Consider the following 21,922-nt stretch of genomic DNA (forward strand, 5'->3'; position numbering starts at 1 on the left):
AACAGACAGTACTCCTTAGAGATTCAAAAGCCTCCCAGAGGAATACAGAGAAAAGACATCTCTCCCTCCCCACCTGCACCCTCAACCCTGTTTCTGCCCCAGCTTTAGAATCAGCAGCCCTTCTGTAATTGCATGCGGTTCCAGAGAGAATCCTTTATTCCACAGAGCTCCCGGGTCTGACCCCGGGAAAGCCTGGTTGGTCATCCTTCTCCCCATCCTTCCAGTCTCCACACTCAACCCCTCCCCACCGTCCCAGGCCACCTCCTTACCTGATAATGTCGTCGTTGTGTCCCAAGAAGAATTTTTGGCTGTGCTCACGGGTGTTGTAAACCACCCCGACACCAGCAACAAAGTAGACCACCTCTTTGCCGGCCGTGTAATACAGGTTGTTGCGGCACTGGTGACCCCGGTACCCGTACACCCACTCTAGCCGGAGCTGGCAGCTGGGAGCTGTCCGATCCGCCATGATAAGCCGACCCCACTCGCCCCCACCCCGCGCGGGTCCTCTGCCGCTCCGCGCCGGCTCTGTCCTCGCTAAGTCTCGGGCTGTGGAGGACCTGCAAGGGCTCAGGGTGCAGCACCGGGCGCTGAATTCCGCGGCGACGCACAGACACAGCCCAGGGCGCCGGCCGCCACCATCATCCGCCGCCGCCGCCGCCGGAGACAAGCCGTCGGTACGCGGCCGCCAGACCCCGCCGGGCGCCCGGGCTCCCTCTCCCGGGGCAAGGCGTCTTCGGGGGCGCCCGTACCCGCGCGCGCGCGCCTCACTGCACCTGCGGGCTTCGGCCCCTGGGAGAGGTCCTGGCGGGGGTCGCCCCGCCTTTTAAATCAGAGATCTGCATATCCAAACACTGATTCCCCAGTTCGCTCAGTGAAGTTTGCAGTGCGCGGGGGCTTCGCAGCAGGCAGCGGGATTTATTCTGTGGCAGCTTTGATTTGACAGGGAACCCGGCTAAGCTTTGCTATCACCATCCTTGGATCCGCAACTGACAGTCTATATCCAGGATGCAAGAGCGAGGAAGAAAGAAACAGAGTTTTTGCATAAGTCACCCAGTCTAAGAAAATGATCCCTAAACTAAACCAAGTTGTTTTATTTTTTAGTTTTTATTTTTATTTATTTATTTATATTTTGTCAGCTACTCTCCCTTTCTCCCTCCAGATCCATCTTCTTAATGATATGAAATATGCCCTAAATGCTGCTGGCTGGTGGTTGCTGATATGATTTGAAAGAACATTTACTGTTTCCTCATTAAGTCAGCGTGAATATGAATGGTCGTTTTTCAGATGATCCAATTAGTTGTTGTGTATATCTTTAAAATTCATATCCTCCGTGAATCCTCTCTTGGCTGAGGAAACCATAAAGAACTTAGCAGTCCTCACTATTCACCAACTCCAATTTCAAGCGTCATAAAAGGGTTTTCTGAATTGGAGGAAACGAGACACTACTCGTGCAGTTGGAGGAAGGAAAGCGTTACCTACAGACGCTCTTGGTCTAGAAGAAATTAAATAATTAACAAGTGACCAAAACCGTGTACCACTCCCCAAGAAGGTCTGTGCTAGCTACAGTGTCCCGCCTCTAGCCCGGTGTGCGGCGGGAACGCCCAAGAAATCGCTCGGGACCGTGCGCCCCCCTCCCCCCCAACACACACACACGCATATCCCGGCATTGGCCACCACGGGTCCGAACGACGCCGACCCACAGGGACACCTCGGTCAGCGCGCACTGCCACCCTGGTGGTGTCCTGGACACCCCATCCAGTCTCGCCCGTGGAGCATCCCCGCTCTCGCCGCCTCTAACCTCTGCTCAGAGCCAGCGCAGCCAGCCCATCCCGATCCCTCGCCAGCGAGCGAAATCCTCTGCCTGCCCTCTCCTTCCCGCCTCCCGCACCCGAGGATGGGCTTCGTCACTGGGGCGCGCGGAGACAGGTTCTTCCTCCAGCCGGGGCTCAGGGGGCGGGGCCACAGAGCAGCTTTCTGCAACCGCGGCCGCGGGTTACTAGGCAAGATCATGGCCCTAGGAAACAGCGACGCCCCTGGGCTCTGGGGCAGCACCCCCCTCCGCACCCAGCTTGCCCCCTTCCCCGATGCATTCTGGGAAGTGTAGTCCTCTCAATGCCAGCTTAAACGGGGAGCGCGCAGAACCAGGCCACAAGTCCCAGGATTCCATGCGCCCTGAGCGGGCTGCGGAGAGGCTGTTATCAGTGTCCGCGGTGCCTGCACTTCACCCGCTGAGCAGAGGAGGGCGCACCCGGGGCTACCTCTTGCCAGCAACTTTCGTTCCCTAGTGTCAGAGGTGGCCCGCTGGCCGCGTGTGTATCTATAGAGAAGAGCAGTGGAGTTGGAATAGAGACAATCTCTACAGCCCACGTCGAGAATTTCTTCTGCACCAGTACCACCAGATTACTGTAGCTGATTCAAGCCCAAATGTGTTGCCTACTTCAGTTTTCCTTTTTATTCAGATGAGTTTTAATCTGTTCAAGTGCAGTCTGCCAAATTTAAGAAGAATACCAGGGGATGTGGTCTTACTTTGCCCCACTTAAGAACAAGTGCCTTCCCATACGCCACCTCCTAGGTTAGAGGACTTGGGTATTCAAGGATAATAGACTTTGGAAATGAGAAGGTGTTCAAGCCATGAACAACTAATCTTGGCCCTCAGACGCAGAAGCTGGTGGCATTTCTCCTACTCAAAGTGAACTGTGAATTTCACTGTATTCTGAAGAAGGCTGTTTTCAAATTATGATCCTAGCTAACCTGTGGGAAAAGGTTTCAAAATCCCAGTGACGAAAAGACTGCAAAAAGGATGATAGAAGGGACATTCAAAGCATGTCCTTACTTTTTCCATTTCTTTTCTCTTTTCCCTTTCCTTTCCTTTCTCTCTGTGTAATCGCTTACTCAGTTCTTTAACTACCTCAAGCTTAAGCACAGCCTTCTGAATGGTAGGAAAGCCTCAGGAAGAAGTATCAGAATACGGATGAGCAGTTGCTGCCAGCAGCATTGAAGAGGATGTGAATTGGTCTCATTATTCTTTTTAAGGAAACAGGGATCTACAAATAGTGAGGTGGCACTGTGCTAGCCAATAAGGGCACTACCAAAAATAAAAACAAAAAAAACATGGCCTGAAAAGGATTTGAGACATAGGCAAAAACATAGATGACCAATTATACTGTGCCATAATACTGTGCCAATGAGTCATATAGAGACAGTAAATTCTATGCAGCAATTCAGCAGTGAAGAGCTTTTCAAGCTATATACATAGTAAGTCAGGAAAGACTTTATGGAGGAAATAGGAAATATAGAGAGAATTGAGATAAGTAAAGATAAATTGAAAGAGCGTTCTACATGAATCTATGGAATAAAAGAATAAGTACAGGGAAACATAGATTTAGCGACACTGAATATAACTGATGCAAGAGAGAATTCATGTAAAATGAGAAGAGGACATAGACCTGAAAGGTTAGACTGTGGATGGAAATGAACCCAGAGTTTTGTACTATATTCTTAAAATAATAGCCACTTAATTGTTGTGTGTGTTTTTTTTTTTAGAAGAGAATAACAAAAATAGTAATAGTCAACGCATGAGGTATTAGAAGCTTGCAGTAGCGCTTGAGGTACTACATTAGAGGTAGTGGCAATAGTCCAGAAAGAAAGAGACATCTTCCTGAGAAAATGCAAAAGCATGTTGAAGGGAGTCTCCTAAACAAATACAAAAGAATGTAACATGACATGTTCCTTTCCTCAGTTATCTTTAATATAACTAATGACCACCATATTACACCAGACTATACTTTAAATGAATTGGAGGAATAAGCTCTGGGTGTGCCATTTATAATGTTACCTCAGGCAAATCACAAAATCTTCTGATCTTTAGTCTACTCGCTTAATAAAGTATAATAATCCTTACCAGGATAGTTGTGAGAATGAAACAAAATGATATACATGTGCAAAGAGTTAGTTTGTAAAGCATTATATAAATGTTAATTCTTACCAAATGGCAAATGACTATAGACCCCAATAAGCCACTTTAAAAAGGCAGAAATTTCTTTCTTACAAGTCTGGAGGTATAGCAACTTAAGAAAATTGTCAGATACCCCAAATCCTCTTATTTATTATTATTTTTTAAGTATTATATTATATTCAGCACAGATATTCCACTTCATGGTTTAAGATGATAGATCAAACTTCAGCATTTACGTTTGCATTCCAGCTAACAGGAAGGAAAATAGAAAATGGGCATAGCCCCTCTCTGTAAAGATATTTTCTGCAAGTTTCATATAATACTTATGTTTACATCCTATTGGTCAAAACTTAGAGTCCATCTAGCTGCAAGAGAGGCTAGGAGTATACATTATATTCTTGAGAGCTGTTGGTACATTTAAAATCAGAAATATTTTACTAAGAAAGAAAGGGAAAAGTAATGTTGGTGTTCCCAAGAATGCTCTGCTGACCACACTCATGAGTCCTTTTCGAAAAATTACCTGACAATGACATTCAGCCAAGAAATGAACAAAAAAAATTCAGAAATGGAGAAGTTATGGTAAAGATGAGATTGAGCATTGAATCAGTTTCCTAGGAAATATTTCTCTCCACTCACTCTTCGGTTTCATTTACTTTTTTTCTTTTGTTAATGAAAGTCAAATTTTTAAAAATCTGGTATAATATGATCCCATTTTCATGAAATTATTTCTATCCATTCAACTATCTGTCCATGAATCTAACCATATCTGCATAGAGATATTATAATATAGATCACCCAAATCTAATCTAGCTACTTCTGGAGCAGTGAAATTTAGAACAATTTGTTGCTGTCTTATTTGTATCTTTTTGATGGTTCAAAAATATTTGAAATGGACATTTTATTAAAACAATGTCATTGCTCTTAAAAATATCTGTTGATGATGAATTGCATTTTTATTGAAATTTTATTTGGTGTCATTAAGACATACCCTATGGTCGATCCATCCACACCCTGTTAACTGTCAAGATCAAGAGCCTGTTAGACCATTGAACAGAGTTAGGCATACCAGTGTAGCTGTTTGACCATGATTTTCTTTATAAATCTGACTAACTTATTTAAAGCTAGATCCTGTAGCCTTGCCCTAATTAGCATTACACATTTGATACCATTTAACAACTAAAAATTGACAATGATATTTCACCAGCTAGCAACTAATGGGGTTAGAGTCCACAATTTTAACCAAATAAAAGACTTACAAATAGTAAATGAAAAAATGCTCAACATTATTAGCCACTATGAAAATGCAAATCAAAACCACAATGAGACACCACTTCACACCCGATGGAATGGCTATAATCAAAAAGGCAATTACGAGCATTAGAGAGAATATGGTGAAATTGGAACCCTGATACATTGCTGGTGAGGATGTAAAATGCAGCTGCTTTGGAAAACAATCTGACAGTTCCCTTAAAAGTCAAATTTAGAGTCACCATGTGACCCAGCAATTCCACTTTTGGATATATACCCAAGAAAAATAACATACACCCACACAAAAACTTGTACATAAATGTCCACTGCATTACTCATAATAGCCAAAATGTAAAAATAATCCAAATGTCCATAAATTGATGAATAAATATGTATATACATATAATGGAATATTATTCCTCAATGAAAGTAAATGAAGCACTGATACAAGCTATAATATAGAACCTTGAAATTATTATTCTAGATAAAAGAAGCCAGTCACAAAAGACCACATATTGTATGATTCCATTTCCAGTCAGAATGTTCAGAAGAGGCAAATCTATGTAGTCAGGAAGTGGACTAGTGGTTTTCTAGAGTTGAGAATAGGTAGGTGGGGGAAATATGAGTGGATACAGGATTTTTTTTGGGGGGGTGTAATTAACATGTTCTAAGATTAGATTGTGATTATGGTTGCATAACTCTGAAAATACTAAAAACCATTGAATTGTATGCTTTAAAATGAGTGAATTTACAGTATGTAAATTACTTAGCAATAAAGCTAGTTTTAAAAAGTATGACTCCGTTTACTTGGCTGTTGCAAGTTGATTTCCTATGTACTAATCATCTCTATTTGATTCCTTACATGCTAGTCATTTTTAGAGCAGAAATTATTTCTTATTCATAGAGGAAAAGATTGATTTTTAAGTTAAAGTTCATGGTTTAAATCTATCATCCAGAAGTCATCTTAAGTTTAATGTCTTTATAGGCATATTAAATGTTTCGGGTAAACTATATCAGTCACATTAAAAGATATAAAGTGCTAGGGGTAAAAGGAAATGGGCATTTACCAGTCATTTGTGGAGAAAAGAAATATTAAAGTTTTTTTCTCCATTTCTTTTCAAACATTTTTAACAAAGGCTAAAGAGGCACTAAGAGAAGATCAAATCGATGAAAATTTTCCATGATTTTTTATTGAAGATAGAGTTCCTCTGTATTTTCTATTTCATAAAGATAACATAAAAGAACCAGGTCAGATAAGTAAGGATCCATTCTAAAAAGCATTCCTAGGTACTCAGAGAGAGTCTCTTTCAAATGTAACTAGCTATGACACTGTATAAAGTCTAGTTTACTTGAAGACCAACTTGCAATGTGCAGACATCTACAACTTCAGCATTTTATTTGATATTTCTTAATCCATACGTTAGCTCTGATAATACTGTTTTTCTCTTCCTGGTAATAATTCTGTCATAGTGTTTCTTTGTAATAAAACCCCTTTTTAAAACTCTTGAATGGGGTCTCTAATCCCAAAGAGAGAATATGAAAAATTAGCCATAAAGCTAATAACATATGTTATACTTTTGGTATATTTTAAATGTTTTAGGTTGATTATAACAGGGATAACATCTAGTTCTTAGCTCTAGATCACCGAAATCTAACATCATTACCTATTCTTTCTAAACAGACCCTATAGGCAAATTAATGTGCCTTCTCTCAAATTTTTGTAGTGTTTCCTAGTAAGAGAAATGAGAGGTTCCTATAGAAGATGTTAGTGTTTCAATCTTTAAAAATGTGTGACAATCTCACTGGTAGATAGGTTCCTATAATAATAATAACTTAATAATTATTATTACTAATTATCACTATTATTAGTTTTGTGTTACCTTCAGGTATACTTTCTAGCACATTGTGCAAGTTTAAAAAATTATAACTATCTCCTCCTAAGAATCACAGGATTTAGAGCTGGAAAGTACCTTGATTTTACCATTAAAGGAGGCTCAGGTGATGACCAAGTATGAAGAAAGTCCATAACGACTTTATTGAGTGAAGGATTAACGATGCTGCACAGAAAGTATCATAGAATGGTTTGATTGGGGAAATCCTTTCAATTCAAAACAGAATGTTCTAGAGCCAGACTGTCCAAATTGTAATCCTACTCTGCAATTTAGTAGTGTTTTGGCCATGGGCAGCTTACCTAATCTATGCCTCAGTTTCCTTATCTGTCAAATGGTACCTATCTCGTAGCACTGTTGTAAGGACTGAATGAATTAAATACATATAAATCAATCCAGGGCCCCATATGGACTTTCCTTTTTCTTATAGAGCAAAGATTTTGCAGAGTCAAGGAGACATGCCTACCTAGAACCCAACTCCCCAACCCCATTTTTAGGCCATACTGTAGGTATCTGAAACCCTGGAATTACCTACACAAATGGCCCTGAGCCTATTTACAGAGCTATCCTCTGGACTGCTTTGCTGGAGTGTACTCTCTCAGTTCAGAGGATGATCTGAAGGGACAGTTGTAAGTGGAGAGAGAAGACATATACTTGGAGCTTGGATGTGTGGGCCGAGTGCTCATGAACTTGCATGCAAGGCCCCTCATGATGTGGAAAGAGTAAGGGGCAGAACGAGAAGGGAGGCAGGATGGAGGCAGGGGGTTGTTTCTTCTCACATGGTGACATTCTGGCATGGAACTCAAGGGAGTCTAAGAATTTTACATTTGTATCTGTCCTTCCAGGTTTTTATGAAAGGCACGTTTGACAAAGTAAGAGGAAAGAACAATTTTAAATAGATAGCTTCCTCACTATCTAACTTTTAAGTATGTAGACACATGGAATGGCCTCCTTTAGCATTCTTGCCCTGCCCCCTTCAGTGTGAGCAGGGAGGACTGGTGCCTTTCACATAGTAATCATTCAATATATTTTAACTATTACTATTGTGATTATTACTTTAAGAAAGTGACTCCTCTCATAAAAGGTAGCAAAATAAAATCTTACCTTTCCCCCACTGACCAGAGAGAACACAGCCTGCCAAGAGAACATTGATGAAGAAACACTCAGGTTAGAGATTTCTAAAAGCCCAAGCAGAGAGGCCAAACCACTTTTGAGGTTAGTGAGTACAACAGGGAGGTAAGCAAAGCCCTCTGCAGAGATCAGCTGATAGAGATTCCATACTGAACATGAACTCAGTATCAGCATTTGTAAATATGAATAAGAATGCCCCAGGAAAGTCTCTTTAACAAAGAAGCCACACTCCAAACACAGAGTTGCAGGGAGTAGGAGCCCTTAGGATGAAAGGGTGACCTGTAGATAAGGGAGAAGAGGAAGCCAGACCTGCAGAGACCAGAGCATGGATTATTATCTTGGCTTCGGGGACTAGGTGTTAGCACCACATCCTCCTGAGGACCAGCTGCAAGTGGAGAGCAGAACCCCATTGCTGTCTTTTACATTGATGACACCAGAAAATATGGGTCCAGACATTCTGAACAGATAACTTTTTTTTTGTTTTATAAAGTCCAGAATTTTAAAACCTTCTCTGAAGAAGAATTTGATTCATTCCTTACATTTGATACCTGGATAAATTTCAAATGGGTCTGAAATATAAATGTAAAAACATCCATCAAATACTAAAAGAAAACATGAGTTAATTCACCTATGACCTGGAAAAACATGTATAAATATGATGCAAAAACCAACATATGGCCAAAAATTGATACATTCAATTACAAAAAAAATTTACAAATCTTTTGCATGGCAGAGAAAGTGAAAAGAAAAATGATTAACTGGAAAAAATACTTGTAATCAATACCACAAAGGATAAATATCTCTAATATATAGCTTCTTTAAATAAAAATAAGACCACTAACTCTATGGAAAAACTTGAATAGGCAGTTCACATAAGAAGAAATAAAACTGACCCTTAATCATATGAAAAAAAATGCTGAAATAAAAGAAATGCAAATTAAAACTACACTGATTTTAAAACATGGATGATCAACTGCACATTCCCAAGGATACACCTAAAGACAAAAAGAATAAAATGAATATGTTGCTGGTACCCACAAATACCTAACCTTCCCAATTAGGGAGGTTTTTGATTTCGTTGAAGAAAGGTGAACAATCAGAGTAGGCAGGGGGAAGGGCAGAATTATTGAGCCAGGGGCACAAGGAATGAAAACAAGACCTGTGTTGTAGCCTTAGCTAACCACTCTCTGCACGGATTTGAACAAGGCACTTCATCTTTACAGCTCTTGGTTTATTCAACTATAAAGAAAGGATTTCGACCAAAATATCTGTAGGATCTCTTCCACCTCAGAAATGTTATGGTTAATTAATAACATTAATTTGTTATTGGCCATTTGCATTTCAGGGAAGTATTACAACTCAACCACACATCTCACGGCAATCCTACTTGAAAGAGTGGTGAAAACAGGAAGACTCAGTGCTACTCACTGACGATCTAGGGCTCTTTAAAAAGACTGAACTAAACTTGTAAATATACTTAAAACAATGTTGTCAATTATATCTCAGTAAAACAGGGGGAAACTTAAAATGATGGAATTGCACAATTTTTTTTTTAGATTTTGACATTTTAATTCTTTTTTGAACATAAGTCACTTTTTGCAAGCTAGAAAACAGAATCAAACTAAGGCAGTTGTGTCCCCTAGGTATCCAGGCCGAATCTTGGGATCTGCAGCAGAATGGCATAATACAAGGTGCTAACAACGGAGTTATAAATTCTAAATAAAAACCATGTATCTACATTTTTCCTTAGGAAACAGCCAAAGGTCCTATCCTTAAAGGCATGCTATATATATAGAACATCTTGACCTAAATTATATCCTGGCCAACCTATCGGTGAACCAGACCAGAGGTGGCCAAGAATTGGTGAACAGAGAAAGTGTTTACATCTTGAAAACTTGCTCTGAGGTTTAAAAACGTCCTGGTTGCTATTGAGAAAGCAAGTAAAAAGATATTACAGATGCACCCACATTATATTTGATTTTGCCAAGGTCTTCCACTAGAACATGAAGTTAGAGGTAAGTATAAGAGATAAGACACTTAGATATTTTCGAAATAAATTATTTAGTAATAAGAAATTTGACATACTGCATTCTTCCATTTGCCACAAGAAGTGACAGTGAAAACTATTCAAAAGAAACACTCACCTCTAAAAAGACTATTCAAAAGAAACGCTCACCTCTAAAAAGAGCAACAATTCCCACTACAGAATAACCTCCTGTTTTTTCATACAATTAACAACACTATTCTTCCATGATACAGGTTCATGTGGAAAAACTCGTCAGGAGATTTTGCCAGGGACAAGAGCTGAAAAATGGAGCATGTCCTAATTAGCTTATTGTCAGCTCAGCTAACATCTTTAGGATGGAACCATAAAACTTGGCCATAGTTTTGTTAAACATCTGCAAACTGCAGAATTCCTTAGCCCTTATCCATAGTTTCTGCTCAAGGTCTTAAAGCTGGGCTCAGTCCCATCTGACTCTTCTCAGGGCCGAAGTGGATTCTAGTCATCAAAGTCTGGAATGCCATTGTAGGAGTAATCCCGATAGCCTTTGGATACATAGTAGGCAATGTACAGGTTGTAAAATCCTGGCAAGAGTACCAGGATGCCAGTGATGAGGACCACAGAACGGCCTGCCTGCCCCCACTTGGCTGATACAGCCCACCAGCAGGAGGGATCCAATCATAATTAGAAAGGCACCAATCAAAACAGCACAATATAGTGGGCAATTTGGTGACAGACAGAGAGGAGGGAGGTTGTGGGGCTGGGAGAATGGGGTGAAGAGTTAAAGAAGTACAAATTAGTAGTTGATAGTTGAGCATGGGGAGCATGGCAGAGGGAATGCAGTTAGTGTTAATATGATGGCTTGGTGGAGGGCCAGGGGAGGGAGGGTGCAATTGGGGGGATCATTTTATGAACTATATAGATGTCTAACCAATGTGCTGTCTACTTGAAACTAATTTAAATAAATAATTTTTTAAAAATATTCTATGAAAATAAGCACAATAAAAAAACAAACAAAACCCAACACTATAGCAAGTGCAATGACCTTATGGGATCGTAAGAGGGCTTTTCTTAAACTGGAATTCAATGGCGCCATTGTCTGTGCTGAGAGACCTTTGGGCATTTCTCCTTACTACCAGGGATTCCAGTACCCAGGTTGGAATCAGTGGACACAGCCACAGTTGGAGCGCCTCGCCAGGCCGGCCATGCACAGACAGCTCACTCACAACTAGCAGCAGAGTCGCCCAAGCCCTCATGGCGTGCCTCAGCTTAGAACCGTACACTTCTAAAAGTTAGGTTTTGTGGTATGTAAATTATATCTCAAGAAAAAAAGGATTAAAAAAAAAAAAAAGATTGCTCATCCTTCACAGAGTCTTTTCAGTGGCCAAAAGGAGCTTAAATAGTGACGTGGACCAGCATAAGAACCTTTATAAATGAACTAAGGAGAACTTGGGTAGCAAATTTAGCTAGACCAACAGTGAGAATTACCTTGACCAAGACTGGGCACAGAATTTGCATGGCCCAGGACAAAACGAAAATGCAAGGCCCTTGTTCAAAAATTGTTAAGAATTTCGAAATAGTGAAAGCAAAGCATTAAACCAAACCTGAGCATCTTCTGAGTGTGGGACTCTGTGTGACCGCACAGTTTATACACTCATGAAGTCAGCGGTATTTATTAAACTGTTAAGATTTTCTAGGCCTGGGCTGAATACTTTACAGACAACGCATTCAATTTTCACCATAACCTTACAAAAGTAATATTAAAACCCTCATTTTATGAAAGAAAAAATAAGGGCTTAAAAAGATTAAAGAATTTGTCCAAGTAAAAATGACAGAGCTTGATTTCATGCTTAGGCCTGAATCAAAAGTCACATTGTCACCAGTGGTCTTCAAATTTATTAGTAAAAATTGTGAGTGAATATTCTGATGTGTATAAACACATAATGGTAAATTATATACAAATATTACTGTATTAATAAATGATGTACTTTATAATTCATGCAAAACAAAGACATTTTAAAGATGCCATAAACAGAATTTCCAATATTTTCTTCTCATACTTCAACCAATCACCTTTCGTAATCCCTGTAGAATCCAAGGGTTAAAGCTGTTCTTGATCCAGCCAAACTTAGAGCTTAATAGCACTTAAGATGTTAATTTTCCTATGAAGTGTGAACATTTTAATAGGATCTTCTTAAAGGGTAACACTCAAAAAGGTGAGTTGCTCATAATGGAATTTTAGACCCTGTGAAAATCAAGGGACATTTATTTTTTTAATCCTAAAGGCTGACTTGCCTTGAAGAAATCTTGTTTCACTCACTGATCAAACAGGCTGGCTGGGCCTGAGTAGAATTTTTGGTTTATTCTAGGTTATCTGCACGTTATTAGTTATAGAACACAAGACAGAAAACATTCTCTTGACAAGTTTTTACTGAGTGCCTATGATGGGGCCAGAAACCTTGCTTGTAGCTGGGGATAGAGCGAGCGAGACCAGGTCCTGCCAGCAAAGAGCTAGGTATGTTCTGAAGGAACAGAAGGGGGTTCTGCGTCAACAGAAATAACCTTAGAAAGAGGTGTAGTTGTCCTTTCCTCCTTGAACATAAACCATGAGAAATCAAGGACTGTGCCTACAGGTATATTTTACAAAAAAAAAAAAAAGTTTAATACATTAGAACTTAATGAAGATTCCAAATTTTCCTTAAAAATATAAGAATCAACTTTTCATAATATTCTTCTTTCTCTAAACTGTAGTCTAGTTTTTAGGTCTTCTTAAAATACTGGGCTACTGCAAAGTGCAGAACGAGATTTGTTTTTTAATTTATCTCTTTGTACATAATAGTCTTTGGCTAAATCATGAAGGTGCTAAAAATTGATGGCCCAAGTAAAGACAAAGATTTTTATATCTCTTCCTCAAGATGGCGACATAGGACTGTGTCTTTAAAGCAGAGCTCTCACTCATGTCCCAAGAGACCAACTTGTGCTATCTAAATGGAAAATACAGAATGTATTTCCCTACTAAATCTATCAGAGAAAAAAAAGGTGTAAATAACCAATATCTACAGGACTAGATTTTTCTAGTCTCTCGTTAGTTTAAAGGGTGGACTATTTGGATAGCTTTGTAAAAGTAGCAATAGAAAAAAAGAATTTGAGTAGAAAGAAGAAAATTGGGGTAGCAGATTATATATATTGAACTGACTATGTCAACAACTCTTCCGGTTCTTTTTTTTTTTTTTTTGGTTGCTATGGTGACTCTCAGGTTTATTTATCCCGGCCCTTGTTTTAATACAGCTCCAAAATCAGTGGGATGTTGGAGCCGCTGTCAGATTGCCTGGTTCAAATCCTATCTCCACCATTTACTAAACGTGTGACTCTAAACAAGTGATTTAATATCCTGTGTTTCAGTTTCCCCATTTGTTAAAATGGGGATGATGATTTACTGAGAATAAGTATGTGAAGCATTTAGCTCAGTGCCTGGCACACACACATTCAATAAATTAGCAATCATCGCCAAACTACCGTCATGGCCTTGTCTACACTATCTAGGAAGATTTGTCAAAATATTTCTTTCACCATATTTTATGTAGAAGTATGGTCCTTTGGTATTAGCCAATCCCAGATAAGAGAAAAAAATACTTGTAGGGCTAAACAGTACAATATAATTTGACTATCTTTGACTCATTACTTAAAATGTCAAATAGTTCAGGTGTTTTTCTTTTCTGATGCAACCAAATAATTTGATTGATGAATCACTTTATTCTGTTTGTCATTTAAAATCTTTATAACTTTTGCTTTAAATAAAAATTACATACAGCAAATTTACGCAGAAGGCCACATTTTCACCAACTTATTTCTTTTGTTAAATAGATTTTTACATATCCTAATCTGTGTTTCTATTTCAGCATTTATTCTAATTATTACAAAAAGAAAGAATAAAAATAACCATTTTCCAAGTTACACTACTTTAGTGAGCAAGTTCAATCTACTTGTATTTGCAGGAGATGCTGGTTTTATTTTACTACTATCCTTATTTGCTTTTCTTTCTTGATATTTTTCATTCTCATAGGGTTGAAGCAATTCTTTCAACATTCATTCTTTCCACTGTCATTAATTTTTTTTTTTTTTTTGAAATTGTCAAAATAATTTTCCATATTAACAACCAATGTGCCTGCTCCCAGTTGGTTGAGATTCAGTTAGTCTGTTGTTTTGTTTTCCCTTTTAAACCAGTTCAATTTATCTACAAAATCCCAATTTTCTTGCTAGCATCCCTTAGCTAATGAATTATTTATCCTCTACACAGAGTTGTCTTTTGAATTTGAATGCTTTGCTTTTGATTAAATCATTTCTATTTTCAGTCTACTTACTACCAGAGAGACTCAGGTCAAGCCCTTTGACACTGTACCATCCATCTATCCTCACATCTCCCTGCTTCAGCTGGATGGCAGGACTGCAGAGAAATCTGGGGCCACAGGCAGAAATCCTTCTAAGAAACCCGGACAAAGAAAGTCAAATGAACCCATCAACATAGTAAGCTTTTCTCCAATTAGCTGGATAAACTGATAGTTACTAAAATTGTGCTACAGTATACACATTTTACTTTCATTATCAGTGTTATTAAGCTACACTCTAAGATTTCTGAGATGTCTCTTGAAGTTCAAGAAACTTCACCAGTGTTATCTCTGGCATTAGTTTACTGTTTCGCTTGCCTACTACTAGTGACTTTGTCAGATGGAAGTAAACCCAACCTTTCAAACAAAGCATTGGAGAAAAGCACGGCATGATAGCCTATTACTTTGGTGCCTCCAGTGAAACACTTCCTGGCACTCATGCTAGATTCTGGCCTTGACCATAGGACTTGCTTTGGCCAACAGGACGTAAGTAAGTGCAGTGCAAACAGAGAGGCTTAACAAGTGCTTGCACATGGGGCCTTGGCCTCCTGGAATGCTTAATCTTGAGCTAGACCTCTGAAGATTGAAAGGCCAAGTGGAAGGAGACCCTGGAGGCCATTTGGACATTTGAGCTCCAACCAAGCTGCCAATGTAATTCAACAGCCTGAGTGACCTCAAGCACACAACATGGAGAAGTTCCTCTCAGAGCAGCTGCGTGAACCCACTGAATCATGAGAAATAATACATCAGTTTAGCTACTTTGTTTTGGGGTGGCTTGTTACACAACGATAGATAGCTGAAATGTGATAATGCTACCTTTTAAATTACACACAGTGTTTACCCTAGGTTTCCTTTTAGGAAAGCATTACTGTGTACACATTTCATTTTGATATTCAGCTATAAATTTATATCTAACTCAAATGTCAGAAGTATGCCTGACTCCATGCAGTGTGCTTTGGCCTTTGAGCTATTTAAAAACATATGTCACCCAGCGCAGCCCTGTCCTTACTGACATCTCTACCAGGAAGCCTGGCTGGTGCTCCAGGCATTGCACATCTTATTTCTAAAAACGCTGACAGATTGTTTCACAGAATACTGTCATAATACCATGTCACTGAATCTTGAATTGCCTTCATGGTGGCAGACTTCTGCAGAGATTGGTCTTATCTTTTTATATTTCTATGATTCTATGTTTATGTTGAATCCTTAAAACTGGAAATTCAATACTTCTGAATTATAATTAACATCTGCAAATTTTGATGCAGTTGTAATAGCCTAATCAATAATTTTAAGTTCCCTTTATAATTAAAATGCAAACATATTAAAAGCAATTATGAAACTATAGAAAATAATAAAGAAAAATGTTACCCAAAGAAAAAGTATGAACATTAACAAAAGACTAGTTAATACACCCCAGTATGTTCACATGATGGAGTAACTATTCAAAAAATGAGCAAGCTAAGTACTGATATGGAAAGGGCTCTAAGATATATTGTTCAATGAAAAAAAATAAAAAGCAAGTTTCAGAGCAATGTGTATGATATGTTACCCTTTGGGCTAAAAGGGGGAAAAATCTGTATTTGTATCTCCAGGTATGTGTAAGATATTTAAAAATTTAAGAAAAAGAGCTGGAAAACTGAAAAACCTGGGGAATCAGAACAAGGAGAATTTTCACAGTACATCTTTTTATACTTTCTGGTTTTTAAACTATGAATGTACTACCTATTCAAAATATAAAGTAAGTTGTTTAAGTTTGGAAAGACATGAACTCAAATATTAACAGTGATTGCCTTTGGGAGGTAGGATTTCACATATTTTTTCATTTGTTTATTTGTATTTTCTATTTTTTTGCAAAAACATTCATGTAATTTAAAAAGCAATATTTTAAAGTTATTAAAGAAAAAAATCCATTGATAATCTCACCATTCAATTCGACCACTATTATTATTTTTCTATGTATAAGCTTTGTAATCACAAATATGTATAGTTTGGTATACCTTATCTGAATGTACCAATGGTTTACTTAACCATTTCCCTATAGCTGAACACTTTGGTATTTTTTAATTGTATCCTTTCCTAAACATGATGCAATAAATCTGTACAAAAAGATTTCATTTAATCTGTACGATAGATCCTCAAAAGTAAAATTTTGTTTCAAAGGATATAAACATTTTCAGAAGCCTGATATATACTGTCAAACTGTTTTCTAAAAGGATTGTTGCCAATAGAAATTTATGAGAATTACAGGTTCATTAAAGTATCACTAGCATTGATTAGTATTTTAAAAATTTTTGCTAATAGACCAAATTTGAATCTCTTTATACTGTCTTACATTTTTTACAACTAATGAAGATAAACATTTTTCTATTTGTGTGTTAACTAATTTTTCTAGCCTAAAAATCATTTTTTAAGTCCTCTTCTCATATTGAGATCTTAGAAGTTTTGCTTTGTTTTGATTTTAAAAATATTTATTTTAGTTATTAGCAAGTATTAGACCTCATCTGTCCTTTTCATTGGAAATATTTCTCTTCTGTCATCTGCATTTTTATTTTATTGCATTTTAGAGTGTTAGGTTTTTATGTATGCATATCTATTTTAATAGACACTGCTCCCTTCCATCAGAGGTCTAATAAGGATTCCCTTCTTTTATTCTACATTGTAATATTGATTTTTTTAAAAATAGTTAATTTATTTAGAATTTCTTTGTGCAATGTTAGAGGATTTACATAGACATTTTTAAGGTTATTCGAATTCCTTAAATGGCATTTATTGAATAATTTTTTCTTTTCCCATTGATCATGTGGCCTTGCTTATAATATTTTTGGTTTTTATGTATATTAGTGTGCATTTTGTAAAGCTACTACATTCCACTGATTTATATCAGTATCATATTTTTATTATACTTTGAGAATATCTTTTCACAAATGGCAGTGCTAGTACCCATTATGACCATCATCATGATCATATTTTTTGATGCCATCTCCATGATGTTTATTCATCAATTTCAGGTCAATAATTTTATCTTTCAAAAATATCCCATGATTTTTATTGGAAATTTGTCAAACCTAGAAATTAGTCTGAGTAGACAATATTTCTTTAAAATATATTCTTGCTTCCAAAAGGAACATGGTTCTTGTTTCCATTTAGTCAAGCCTTCTCATAGCTCACCACAATTTTTGTTTGTTTGTTTAGTTGATTTCCTTCTCACAAGTAATACATATTTCACATTAAAGGTATTCCTTGATACTGCATGGAGTTTGTTTCTATTGTGAACAGGGTCCCTTTTTGTTATTTCTTCTAATTGATTATTTCTTGTATTGAGGAATACTATAGATTGTATATGTATTTTTTGAATCATGCCCTTTCGGTGGCTCCATTATCATACTGGAAAACAATTTCCAGTTTAGGTTTTCGGAGAACACAAGTTGTTTTGAAACTTATATTGGCTTGGGATTCTGTTAATTTAGGGAGAAAAAAAAAATGATTGATGGTATCACAATGGTCAATCAACCACTTGATCTGAATGTTTACTTTTTATCAATTTTACTGTTTACTGTCCACAGCTTGTATTTTAGGAATGTTACCATGGACTCTTGTAAAAACAGGAATCTGAACATAGGCTGATGAGTTATAAGCACAATGAGAGTTCTTGATTTAGATATGAATAGGACACCCAGCTAGCTCTCACTGTTTTGACGATCACAGGTCAGAACTGAGAATACTAAAATGGAAAGGAAATTAAAGAAGTCCACTGAATGACTGAATCAGTGGCTGGTTTTAATGTCTGAGTCCATTCCACATTTAATTGGTTCTACCTTCTCACCTTTGTACAGATAAAGAGAATTGGAAAGACATTTAATTGGTTCTACCTTCCCACCTTTGTACAGATAAAGAGAATTGGAAAGACGTTGGCTTTGTGGAGATTTATCATTTAGTGCCACTACAGATATACCCATATCATCTTCTTTTCATCTCAGCCAAGAAAGGAGGTCCTTCGTTCTCCTCCTCATTGCAAGTCTTCTCTAGATACACATGGAAGTGGGTTCTGGTTCTTTGTTTTATCCTATCCTCCCTGCAAGGATGAAGGGAGATAGAAGCAGGGCATTCTACCCCAATGACGAAGACATGCAGGGAGGGCAGGAGACTCTTAGGAAAGGGGAGAAGAGGGAGAGAGACTGAGAAAGGCTTGGTATGGAATGATGGGTGTCTTAAACGTAAAATAAAGAACTATTATAATCCATCACCTGTACTCTGTGTATGCTCCAGCATCTAAAAGTCAGATTTTCCCTGATAATGGCTGTAACCTCCTGCCTTCCAATTGTTAAAGGCCTGGTAGAGGAGTTACCTAACACAGAATCTCCATCTTCTGGACAAAAGTAAAGAGAAAGGACCATAACATGTGAACAGCTGTATTTATTTGAAATTCTCATTTCTCAGCCAAGACAGGTGAGTGCAAAGTCAAGACGGAGTAGCCATGTAGCAGAGGATGAATGTCCGAGTGGTACACACTCACCGAGAGAGATATTTCCATTCAGCAATGCCAGGAAAATGCTGAGTTTCAAAGCAATACAGTGCAGCTAGTAAAGAACTAAGACAAATGACTTGTGCCCTGAGAAGCAGCAAGAGAATGACAGAAAAAGGTCAAAAAAAAATTTTTTTTACCATAATAAAGTAAAACCAAAGTAGAATAAGATCTACTTTGACAAAGAACCCCTGCCCTGAAAATCATGCCAGAATGTACAGGGGCACACCTCTCTGAGAAGAAGCTCCCGAAGGTCGACACCGCCTAGTGTCTAGAAGGCAAGAGGAAACAAGTATTCAGTTGCTTTCCTTCTCTCTGTGCATTCTGACCAATGGCTCCTGTCCTCCCTGCTCCTAGATGGCTGCTCTCTTTATGGTATAAAATCTGGTATAAAATTAGGATGAATCGTCATTATCTAATACCTGGTGAGAAATGAATTCAAATTAAAATCCTGTCTTGGCAAATCTGTTCTTCCTCCAAGCTATAAGTAAACCCTGACCACATTGCATTTGGGGGTGCACGGGCCATATGTCCTCAGGATAGGACTTTGCTTGCCTTGCTCACCACTTTCCCCCAAAACATGACACAGTGCATGGTACCATTAGACACGCAATAAATGTACTGAATGAAGGCATGTGCCATACTGTATTTTCAACCTTGAATCTGCTCGGTCCTGCTGCTCCCCAGGACCTCCTGCCCTTCAGAACACTGTTTCAAATCTGGAGTCCACTACAGAGGAAGAAGGGACTTTTTCTTTCACCCTCCTTTCTTTAGATGTTAAATCTGCTATGATCTTTGCCGATACTAAAAATGTATATATTTTTTTTTCTTGAGAATTTGATCCAGGGCTAGAAATTCTCAGTTTGGTGGGAACCAAGTCTGTACCTTAAGGAACCACCTCCATTCCTGGAAGAGATGGCCCAGGCTAGAGCTGCCACAAAGGCCTCGACGCCACAAGCCTTGAGACACTTCTAGCTGAGACAGAGCCATTAGGAATTGGGGGTGGATTTTATCAACTTTAGATTTTCATCTGTTTGAACTTTAACTTACAAGGGCAAGATAATTTGATTTCAAAAGTTATTTCCTTTAGACTTTGCTGTCTTTGAACTCAAACATGCAAGTAGGTCTAATCTTTAAATTTTCATTTCTTCCCTGGGAACCTGTAATTGGAAGAGGAGTTTATAGTCACATCTGGGACCTCTTTTTTATTTTTGGAGTGTCTTAATGTTTTTACTTTCACTTATTGAAGAAACTCTAGTGACAGACAACGTGACTGGACCTAAACCAGGGTCAGAAACAAAACAGAGAGTGAATTTCCAGCTTTGTGTAGTAACCTTGGGTTTAAAGTGTGGTTCTGATCCATATCAGAGCCTTCTATGGGCAAAACCTGAACTACTCAGCAGATTTTGGGAGGCCTGAAGTTCACAATTTGCAGGAAAGGAGCAGTTTAAGGGAAAAAGAACATAAAATGATGAATACAAAATTAGGTATAGGGCCATGAAAGGGGCCTGAGCAAATGAGGGGTCCTGAAGCATCAGTGTCTTTAGCTTTGTGACAAATCCACCTCTGCTGCCCGAAAGAAACAGTGGCTAGTCCGCAAAGACGGGAGCAGGATCCTCCTGATGGGCTGCAGGTCTCTCCTAGAGAGCAATACCCCTGGTTGACCACAAGCTTAACAGTTGTTGCAAACTCATCTAAAATGATTTGGTTATTCATAACAGACTCCTTTCACGAATAACTGTGGCCTCCATTGTAACCTCACTACCAAGTTACAATGAAAAAAAGCCTTAAATTGAATTCTGCACACCCCCGCCCAAGTTAATGTAGGCACAAAACAAGCCTACAACCTGTTCTGGGAACTCAGTGAAGTCCCAGTTCTGTTCTGTGCATGGAAAGTAAACTAGATGCCACTGTGACAATATTCTGGTGACAGGATATAGTCAGATTCAGGCACCAGAATGTTCAACTAAATATTTCAGAGTTTTTTCCTTCCAAGAACAAGGACATTCTCCCACATAAGAAGAGTACCAATAATGAACCAGAAAATTTAAGATCAATACAAACCTATTATCTAATCCACAGTCCATTTTCAAATTTTGTCATTGCCTCAGTAATGTCCTTCATAGCTATTTTTTTTCTTGGTCCAGGATCCATTCCAGAATCACACATTGCATTTAATCATCAAGTTTCTTTTGTCTCCTTTTATCTGAACAGTTCCTCAGTCATTTCTTGCCTTTCTTGACCTTGACATTTTCGAAGAGTAAGGACCAGTTAATTTGTGGAATGTTCCTCATTTTGGCTTTGTCTGATGGTTTCTCATGATTAAGGTTATACATTTTTGGCAGGAATGACACAGAAGTGATGCTGTGACCATGGTGCATATCAAGAGGCAGGTAATACTGGTTTGTCCCAATACTGAATGACGTTAATTTTTATAGCTTGGTTAAGATGGGCACCCAACTTCTTCACTATAAAGATACTACTTTCCCTCTTCATAATCAATAAGTCATACCCAAGAAGACACTTTGATACTATGTAAATATACACTTCAGCATGAAACTCACCTACTATTTTGGGCAACAATAATCAGTTTCTAATTCCATAAGTTCTTTCATGTTTATTGTTGAATTTCTATTATAAGGGAGAACTTTCCCTTCTCCATTAGTTAATATCAGTATGAAGTCACAGAATTTTATTCAATGATTTGTAATCCACTCTTGCTAAATTTTAAACCCTGTTTAGATAAGAGTGGAATTGCCTAGAATCTCCAACCCACATCTTGTGTACCTC

At 38.3% G+C, this 21,922-nt stretch overlaps 1 protein-coding gene and 1 pseudogene across 5 annotated transcripts in view; both read right to left on the reverse strand.

The window, feature by feature from the left end:
• Positions 1 to 21,922, reverse strand: part of EML6 (echinoderm microtubule associated protein like 6) — a 267,350-nt gene that overhangs the window by 229,996 nt on the left and 15,432 nt on the right. For 4 of the 5 annotated variants that reach the window (XR_003045624.1, XM_015587547.2, XM_025045095.1 and 1 more), the window contains exons 1-2: positions 1,799 to 1,982; positions 270 to 994 (exon numbers count right to left, since the gene is read on the reverse strand). Coding sequence is in view for 4 of the 5 variants with exons in the window: in XM_015587547.2 (XP_015443033.1) it covers positions 270 to 466 (197 nt within the window). In the remaining variant the exon portion in view is untranslated. Of the gene's footprint in view, positions 1 to 269; positions 995 to 1,798; positions 1,983 to 21,922 lie in introns of those variants that run through there. The other variant, XM_025045093.1, reaches the window with a different exon arrangement.
• On the reverse strand, positions 10,724 to 15,050 carry LOC102893147 (annotated as a pseudogene).

Source organism: Pteropus alecto, unplaced genomic scaffold (genome assembly GCF_000325575.1).
Source record: "Pteropus alecto unplaced genomic scaffold, ASM32557v1 scaffold131, whole genome shotgun sequence".
Taxonomy (NCBI): Eukaryota; Metazoa; Chordata; class Mammalia; order Chiroptera; family Pteropodidae; genus Pteropus; species Pteropus alecto.